Genomic DNA, 9,829 nt, shown 5'->3' with positions numbered 1-9,829 from the left:
GCGATGCATTTGTATGTTGTTTTTTTTTTGTATTTTTACTCACTGATGATGGTGTTCATACACCGAAACCGGTCTGATCATAATGAATTCGATACAGTGCCTAATCTTTAAATTAATATTGGTATTACGAAATTTGTCACAACATTCAAGAAAAATAACAACAAATCTCTATGATGCAAAAATGTAATGAAAAGCGTCATACATGCTATCAATATTAACCTAGTGATGAGCATTTTCACCGGCGAAAAAGATGGCATCAAATGGAACTTTGGGAGGCGATTGCGCGTTACAGGGTGAGGATAACGGAAAATGGACTGGACATCTGTGGTGAGGGTGGGCACCTCTTACGAAAACCGGTAAGTGAAAAAAGGTGACAGTCTACCTTTAACGGAAATTTCTGAGTATGAGCGGCCGGCCGTGCGGACGCTTTTGCGAGGCTTATATCTCAGCAACCACTTGACCGATTTACACGCGGTAATTTTTGTAGGGTAGCTTCATTCCTTCTACCAAGTATTGGACTATTCCCGATGCATGTGGGTGACCCCTTATGCACGTGCCACGTGCAAAACGAAGAGGTGTCAGTTTTGTAATTGTTTCAATATCTCGGTAACTACTTGGCCGATTGCGCTGAAAGTTGGCATGTAGGTAGGCACCCACTAGGCACTGCATATACATGTGCCAGAGTTGGGGTGCTGCTGCACGTGCGCACGTGCAGGGGTCGTTTCCAGATCTCGAGAACGGCTGGACCGATGGCGCTCAAATTTGGTACACGGTTAGGGACCAGTTAGTAGGGTGCCGTGCACAAGTCAGTTGGGAGTCTGGGACCCATTTTGCACGTGCGCACGTGCAGGGTGCCGCTCCCAGATCTCGAGAACGGCTGGGCCGATTGTGCTCAAATTTGGCACATCGCTAGAAACCGGTCAGTAGGGTGCCGTGTACAAGTCAGTTGGAGGTACCCCCTCGAAATTTCGCACGTGCAAGACTCACCCCCTCGCTCGCTCCGTTAGTCGCCCCAAAAGGCGCTATACCTACTGGTCAATTAAACAAGTGTATGGCAGGCATTTGGATTAGAGATCGGATACCAACTTTTTGGTATACCTAGTACCTACCTACCGATAGTTGACCGATACCAAACCGATACCGACTTGGTATTTGGTATTTCAATCCTATTGTTTTTGGTATTTTGTTGGTATTTTGCAAGGCGTATTATGAATCCTCGCTAACGCATGAGAGGCTGAGAATTTGGTAAAAAGTTGGTATTATTCTTATGCTCCCTAGTTGGTTCCAAGGCAGTATATAGTTAGTTCGGTTTCGGTATTTTCCCAAATCCCATGGTCTTCGTTGGTATTCGTAAGAAATCATCAGAATCAAGAAATCAGAAAAAATCATAAATCTATTGCCAAAAAAAAACTAATTTCGTGAAAGTGAACTATTCTCCGGGGTCGGTGTGGTGTCGGTAATATTTTGGTGACTCCGGGCAGAGCTGTCTAGTGTCTACTCGGAGCCGGTACTCCGACCAACTCCTACTCCGTTCCGACTCCGTTAGCCCGCCCGTCACATCAATATCGGCGTTATTGAACCACTCTCGATGACAGGATGGCCATCAAACTGATTTTAGCACCGCTCCGGAATGCATCCGAGTATGGCTTCCTCAACGTCCATGTGAATCGATCTGTCGCTATACGATGAAACGCAGTGGGTTACCAGCCGGTTTCGCCCGTCGACGAAGGCCTAGGAGTGCGTCAGAAGACGTGCCGATATCGACTTTGGTCTCACTGCAGGGCCGGCTCCAATTACAACTGGGCGCAAAATGACCTCAGCAGTCGGCGCGCCCTAAAGCACCATTTAACAAACAAACAAACAAAATTACAACTATAAGACCATGTTGTTGTACCGATCTATTCACGCACAAAGCACACGGCACACGTTGGGTTTCTACATGGCACATGCCGGAACAGCAAGTGAAACACGTAAATCACATGACATAGTAGGATTACCTATTTCCAAGCGCAACAGTTTTTTTTTTTTTTTGCAATATTTGTAGGTACGTACTGATTAGGTATATGTAGGTATACCTACATACATTTATTACATTTATTTCATTTCATTTATTAATGGAATTGATCACGGGACTAGCCCATTTAAGATCAAAGTCAAACAAAACATAAAATCACAATCACAACACTCTTTAAACCGTCCGTCCTCCGTACCGTTCGCTTTGGGTGTCATGAGGCACTCGGCCACCGTGCTATGCAGAAGACGACATGCTATTGTGACGTGATAGGAGATGGTAGTCAGTATGTTTGCATCTCATCACGCTTGCAGCTTTTGGTCATTGATGATGCAATGCACTTATGAACGACTTACGAGGTCCATTGGATTAGCTTGTGCCCAATTTACTAGGCAAATAAGCAATAAATGCGTACAACAGACGGGCGGAGCAGGATTCTATATTTTATTTTCGTCATCAAATCTCCTCGATCCCTCACCCCCTGCACCCCGCGGCCGGGACACTGGTGCGATGCTACCAGCCGTTCAGGCGGGTCTGGCGGCGCTCGGTGGTTTGCAGTGCGCTCCGCGGAGAGCAGCCGGCGCGCGCGGCGCCCAGCTCTGCGGCCAGCAGCAGCGCGCTGGCCGCGTACCCGTACAGCAGGAACAGGAACGCCGAGCCCACCTGCTGCACGGTGAGCGCCGTGAATCGGCGGCCGGCGCACAGCTCCGGCTGCCGGCGGCACGCCTTCTGCTGCTCGCGCCGCGCCCGCTGCGCCTTCTCCCGCTCCACGTCGGCCATCCACTTGTCGACCAGGCCGAACTGGCGCATCAGCTGCAGCCGGCGGTTCATCTCGGCCGCGTACGGCGTGTTCTTCTGCTGCGCCCAGGCCACGTTGGACGGAAAGAACTGCTCGCGGCCGATGTGCATGTGCGCCGGCGTCACCTGGCCGCGCGTGGCCGCGATCGTGTCGTAGAGCAGACTCTTGGCGCCGGGCGTCTCCTCGAGCAGCGCCAGCCGCCGGCGCGTGGTGGTCAGCTCTCGGAAGGCCTGCGCGTTGTCGCCGCGGATCCAGCGCCGTTTGAGCCGCTGGAACAGCGGCGCCGTCTGCGCGTTCATCCAGTCCGTGTAGGTGCCATAGCCGGCGTGCGTCACCACGTCGTACTCGTGGTCCACCAGGTCCTGTCGGGAATCAGCACTCACGGTTAGACGTCTTTGGTGCCAATGATGCTACGCAAATGTCTTTGGTACGCAGGATGCCACGCAGACATCACTCGCTCGAGAGACGTCACATTATCGGCACAGACGTAACTGGCGCGGGTGACATCACTGCATCGTCATTGTTGTTGCTGGTGATAGCACAGAGCCGAAAAGACGTCAATTATACGGGTAACGTTTCACATTAGTTGTGCTGCTGCTCCGGTTCAGCTAGTGACTTGGGATTCGGAAACTGCTTTTTATGCCCACTTTGTGGTCAAGTGTAAACCTATATATATTATATAAGTGGTAAGTGATCAATCAAGTGGGAAAAAATGACCGAAAATAATAGCCGATTATCTCACAGTAAGACAATACCGATATTTTTTTTAATATGTTAGCTTTCGAGGCTCTGTCAATGCCTTAATGGTCAAATATTGGAACGTTTCATTTAAAAAAGAGCATAATCGGTTTCATTGAAATGCATGAGCACCGTCGTTATTTTCGTGAGGCTAAATTTATTGGAGACCAACGACTGGGTGAAACTGACCCTGTCTTTTATCATTAAACGTCGTGCCTACACATGACACCTAACACATGTGCCTACATACCGACGTTTTCCTCAGGCGACTAGCAATCTAAGCCATAGGTAAGTAAGTATTGCTGGCTCTAACAATATGATCGGGACATTTGAAACGGCACCATTTATTGATAGCATTTACGCAGTTACATGTCGAATAATACGGTGCAATTACTGCCGCTGAGGTTAGTGCGCTTCACAACCTGACTGCTAACTCCGTGACAGCGTTGAAACCGAGCAAATTTAACTGTCGCAATGTTCCATTGGACCATAAATTATAAGACATAAAGGGAGAGGGACGCTTATTATTGAGTGTTTCCGTGAACATCATGTCGCTATACGTGTCGCCATTTGACACGCTTTATGACTTGTTTCACATGCATGTGAAAGCAGAGGCTTTGCCACCGGGGGGAGGAGTGGGGGGAGGAGGGCGAGCTCCAGACCCTCCAATAATCTCACTACCGTAATGCAGCCTAATACATACTTAAAGGTGTGCATTTTTGGGTCGGATACCCTCCCCCAACCTGAGACAGAGGCGTAGCCCCTGCATGTGAAAGTTTCATACGTCATCCCTTCTCACTTGACAATGGTAGCTCAACTCTCATGAGGGTACTTATATTTTCGCCGCTATCCGTCGCGTTAACCGCGAGTTATTCGTTAAAAAAAAAAAAAAAAAAACAGGGAGGCCGTCCGTTTGACTCCCCTCCGCTTATAAGTACGCTAGTTAATTTGGCCGCTCGTTTTTATTTGCCTAATGAGACTCCGAACTCATGGAAGATCGCCATGAAGACATGCGTAATCCGTACACTAAGTATCAGCAAATATTTGACAGTGCTTACCTGGAACGTTTCCGGTGCCCATGAGTCCGGTGGTCGGGTGAGAATCGAGATCAGTTTGGAGGTGTAGGCGGTGCGTGTCACGATACTGGACACGAGCCACGTGCCGACGATCAGGCCGACGGCGAAGCTCATCCTGCCGAGCATCACGCGGCTCCAGTTGATGTCCTGCGCGGTGAGCACGCGGTAGGCGTCCTCGAGTTCGGAGCCCAGCTGCGCCAGCCAGCTGCGCCGGCCGCCCAGCAGCCGCTTGGCGAACAGCACGCTGACGGCAGTCAGCAGCAGGCTGGCCACGATCAGCACCCACACCAGCGGCGACAGCATGCGCGTCAGGTCGCTGCTGACGCCCAGCTGCACCGGCCGAGTGATGATGTTCACGTAGACGAGCGCAAACTCCTGGGCAAAATCGACCACGGTGCGCCGCTTGGCGGTGACGAAGAGGCCGCCGATGGCGAAGTCGGCCTCGCCCCGCGCCACCTCGCCGACCATGCCCTTCCAGACGCCGTCCTCCTCGTGGCCCCAGCTGCCGTCCGGGCCACGCAGGTACAGAGGACGGAAGTTGAGCCGCGAAGCCAGGTTGTCGATCAGCAGTTTAGGAGGCGTATCCAGGGCCGAGACGCACACGCGACCGTTCTGCTGGAGACACTCGAAGAACGGGTTGTAGTTCTCGAACAGGAAGGTGACAGTGCGACCGCCGAGGTCGGCGCGCGTCAGGAGCGCTGATGCGTTGTTTAGGTAGGGCTCTCCGGCTACAGAGTATACTCTCTGCCGCACCAGGGCGCCGTCGTGTCTGCGCTGCGTCACGAAGCGGGTGCCGTTGTCACCGCGCTCCACGCAGCTGGGGTACATCACCTTGCCGAAGAGCGGGAAGCGTAGCGTCTGCTGGCACGAGTCTGCCGGGATCACCACCGTCTCTCCGGCGGCCCAGTGGCTGTGCAGGTGATCCCGCACGCGCGGCAGACAGCGCGCATCCTGGAGGAAGAGCAGCCGCAGCCCGCGGCGCCGGTCGAACAGAAACCGCACCGCCTCGGCGTCACAGGGAAAACAGGTAACCAGCTGCAGGCCGGACGGCCAGTCGAGCTGGCGCAGCTCGGCGTCCAGTGCGTCGGCCGCGCCGCAGCTCAGCACCAGCAGCTCGGAGGAGGAGAGCTTGGCCAGCCGGCGCAGCAGGCGCACCACGGGCGTCATCAGAGGAGGACTGGGACGGGGCCCGGACGCCGGCTCCAGCGCCACTTCCTCGGCCGACCCGAGCGTAACGCCCGGCTCTGCGGAGGGGCCCGGAGTCGGCTCTATCTCCTGGAACTGCTGGGCCGAGGCGAGTCCGGCGACGAGCAGCGCCGGTCCGAGCGCCGACAGCGCCAGGAGCCGCCGACTGTGGCCCATGGCGGCGACGGCGGCCGACCGCGAGTGGCCGACGGCGGCCGACCAACGCGACTTTATACGGCCGGCGCCGGTCCGGCCTCCGCACTGTCCGCCAGCATCGATCAGACGAAGGGTTGCAGCACTATGTAATAGTATCCATGGATATAGGTACATAAATATGCCGTACGGTTGTTGAGATGATTACTTCAGCTGCTTTATTTGTCAAACTTTCCTTTGGCTTATGAGCTCAATGTCACTTATGATGAATTACATTTGGCATCAATGTCAAACAATTTCAGCGAGTTTGTACTGTGTATTGAAGTTTTGAGAATGGAGCAACAAACGCTCATTATTGTACCATAAGCCATACCTCGTACAATACCTCGTAAAAGGACACAGCCCACATTGCTCCTTTAGTACCACATACCTAGTATTAGTTACGTCTCATGTCTACTTTTGGTCAATAGTAAAATTGATGTCCCACGGCTGCTTTTAGGTCCCCCTTCCGCAGGTGCATAACGATTCAGAAGCTTCTTAGTGTTGTAACGGGTTATCGTTCCTCACCGCCAACTCCAGCCGCTGCAGACCCTGGAACAAGGCCCCTCAGCTTTCCAATATACAGGGACTTATAAATGTTATGTAAACGTATTTGGAGACACTACGGTAAATACAACGTCTGCGCTTTGCACTTATTTAAGAAATCCGATGAAGAGAGGTCAAACCATCGAAATAGCAAACTACATGTTAACAACATGTTCACTCAGGTGTGTACACTTTTTAACGATCAGGCATTTAAGGCCATCGCTAGTTGTAAACCTTTAATAACCTGCAAAGAGCGACGTATATTTGTGTCTCGAGGCCGGACAAAGCCTCGCCGTGAATTATTCTTACTTAGAAATCACCAAACTAAACCACTATGCCGCATGCTGTAAAATATTGCACAACCTCTTTCACTAATTTGCTTAAAAAACGAAAATATATTTTGTAGTAGGAATGTTCCGTCACCTACTCCTCTTTTGGAGGCTCTACAGTCTGTAGTCTACACGTCTAACCCATTTGACGACGTGGGTCAGCACTTAACACTGATGATTTGTCTGCATTTAAGTGTTCATTGAGTACTTCTAGAAACTCTTATTTGAGGGAAAGCTGAAATATAAAGGCATTCAAATGAAACGCCTATGAGGGTTTTCCTTACGTGCGTTGCGGTACAGCATAACTTCAGGCGTCCACTACTAGTGACATCTAGCGGCAAGACGACCAGACTGTGAGCGGGAGCGTTTAGATACGGCGCTCCCAGATAGGTCGCTCACAGTCACATTAGCTGTCTCAGTCGCGGCCGGGCATTCTTCACATTGAGAATGAGTGCTGCATTTCTCACCCATGCCCATGACGTAAACGATCTTAGCCTTGTGCAAGAGTCAAAACTGTCTTCGTCCCCCAAAACCCAGTCATCGGGCAGACAGTAGCGGAGGAACACCTTAAATTAAAGGGGGGGGGGGGCGCTGCCGACTTTAAGTCCCATTCTTTCCATGCAACGCCCGTAGGGCTGATGTTAAAATGCCCAAATCAAGGGGGCACGGTACCTCCCCCCGTTCCGCCGCTTATGCGGGCAGGGCGGAAGGCTGACGGTAAAATTGCCGTTCGTATTTCAGTCCGCAATGAACTCAGGGATTTCAGCATCAGAGGTTGTGACTCCATAAAAGTGACGACCGTCGATAGGATTTTAGCTGTTGTAGCAAGACCGCCAACATAAAGGTCAACATACTCTTCTGTCCTGCAAGTACCCGGTCAGCTAATTTCCATAGAACAAGTAGGTATGCATAATCGAGAGGCGTCTGAGTTGCCAAGATAGCATGGCCATAGCCCCCGCATGAAATGACAAATGCTTTGGTGATGCCTTGGATGATGATGGTTTGGTTTTTAGAGGGCTAGACTGCATTTATTACGCTCATTTATCGCCGCTGGGGCTTCCCAAATGACAAGAGCTAAGAATTAATGACATGAGCACATCATGACATAATGATATAATGCATAGACCTCTGTATCGAGTCGGACACGTAGTTTCTGAGATACAAAAAAGGGATTTGCACGAGCGCACGTACATCGGCACCTCAAAATTGGGACATGCGTTATTAACAAGTGTGTTATACTTAGCTGTGTTCCAAATCGACACTCATTCGGCCTAGCCGTTCCCGAGATACTGTCACACCATTTTCATAAACATCTCTCACGCGCCACGTCACGTGCAGGTGCTCCCCCATCACCCAGCATCGGTTCGGCGGATGGTGCCCATCAATTTCAATGAATGGGGCTATGCGGCAGCGAAAAGACGGACGTCGTAGGTAAACTGACTTTCGAGCTATGTATAAGCGTTTACTTTTAGGGCCGTTGTGGTCATGGCCAGATTTTCAGTGTTCAGTCCAGTAGGTATACAGAGGTCTATGCATAATGACAAAAGAAATGACAAGAGCTAAGATTAATAGCAAAGTTCTAGATGCCACAAAACACGCGATTATGGTTTCAGAAGGGTGCTTCATTAAGCGTTCATTTACGCTTTACACTTCAAGCCTCTTGCGTGAGCACTGGCGGATCCAGACTTGCGTTTTGGGGGGGGGGGGGCCAACTCGTGCAAGGAGCCAAACCTAGGGTACCCCCAAATCCTGTTTTCTCATCGGATTTAGGCCACTTATTTTTCGTCACAGCCCTGAAACGATAATTTTTTTTTTAACTAAAAAAAAAAAAAATAGAGAGAGAAATGGTAGCCCACTCAACCCGTGCCTTAATATTACTTTGAAAACACTTCAAATTGCTTTTGTCGACCACCGCTCCGGGTCGGTGCTTGGCGCAGCCTTCGCGGGCTGGGAGGTGTCGGTTGAACCTCTCTGCCGTTCGGCCCCTGATCAAGCTAGAGCTCGCGGAAAAAACGAGTGTGTTGCCTGTCAGTGACGAGAGGAAGCCGATGATACCCGATTTTAAGGTCCTTGGTCATTGGTTGACCTTCCAGGGCGGTGTTTCACGGTCGCGCTGCCAGCCGCTGCCAGCGCATTCCGCGAGCTAAGGTCAACCTTCGGTAGTGTTGTAGGTATAGGCTAGTTGATGTCTCCATGGAAACCAAAAGTGCCAACAGCGCTGGCAGCGTGCCGTGAAACACCGCCCAGGTCAGGTCACAGACCCAAAAGACGGGAAAATCAGGGCCTGTCAGAACCTCCTAAAGTAAGGCTGTAATAGATTTTTTTGTGCTGATCACGAATTTCATGTTAGTTTGGATCATAGATGATGTCTTCATGCCTTTAGGCTATGTCGGGGCAGGCCAGGTCAGGTCAACCAGGTCAACCAGTACTTATGGGCGTCCGTGTAGCAGGTGTCCGACTACCACTGGCAGCTACGTAACATGATACGAAGGCATCAAAACTACTTCGTAAATGTTCAAATGGTTGCTAAATGCTAAATTCAAAATCAGCTAAACGAAACTATCCTAGAAACATGTTAAACTCGGAAAAGTGCACCGAGGTCATCAAAGGTCAATGACCTGACTTGACCCTAAGGTGACATTGACACCTACCACAATGGTTGGGACCAACATCATTTCACATGTTTGAGCGTTTTAAACCACGAAAAGACTGTAAACGAGCGGATAATGTGAGCCGACATACGCGGAATCGCGATTCCGGCCAAACATGGCCTCAAACATGGCCAAACATATGGTGCGTTCGGAGAGGCACATTCCACGTGGAATCCGTGGAATACTCCATGCGCGCGGAACATTCCCGGAGATTGGCCGTTCAGAGAGATACGCCTCCGAACGCGGCACGGGGAATATTCCAGGGGACGGTGAATATTCCATGCTCTCCGAACGCACGGATA

The 9,829-nt window shown here is 51.0% G+C and overlaps 1 protein-coding gene across 1 annotated transcript; it reads right to left on the bottom strand.

The window, feature by feature from the left end:
* Positions 1–2,524: 2,524 nt before the first annotated feature.
* On the bottom strand, positions 2,525–5,992 carry LOC122370383 (probable glutamate receptor). The gene is made up of 2 exons (XM_043345935.1): positions 4,607–5,992; positions 2,525–3,172 (listed from the first exon to the last, which is right to left on the bottom strand). The coding sequence occupies exons 1-2, from the start codon at positions 5,984–5,986 to the stop codon at positions 2,525–2,527; spliced, it is 2,028 nt and encodes a 675-aa protein (XP_043201870.1). The 5' UTR covers positions 5,987–5,992.
* Positions 5,993–9,829: the final 3,837 nt, after the last annotated feature.

This window comes from Amphibalanus amphitrite, unplaced genomic scaffold, assembly GCF_019059575.1.
Source record: "Amphibalanus amphitrite isolate SeventyFive unplaced genomic scaffold, NRLGWU_Aamphi_draft 001129F_arrow, whole genome shotgun sequence".
NCBI classification, from domain to species: Eukaryota; Metazoa; Arthropoda; class Thecostraca; order Balanomorpha; family Balanidae; genus Amphibalanus; species Amphibalanus amphitrite.
The sequence above is the reverse complement of the archived record's forward strand: the minus strand, read 5'-3'. Positions and strand labels throughout refer to the sequence as shown.

Excerpts from the sequence above, each read along its gene's own strand:
- LOC122370383 (XM_043345935.1), bottom strand. The coding sequence starts at position 5,986 with ATGGGCCACAGTCGGCGGCTCCTGGCGCTGTCGGCGCTCGGACCGGCG. Across the intron at positions 3,173-4,606 it reads GGGCACCGGAAACGTTCCAG|GACCTGGTGGACCACGAGTA; the intron begins GTAAGCACTGTC and ends GATTCCCGACAG.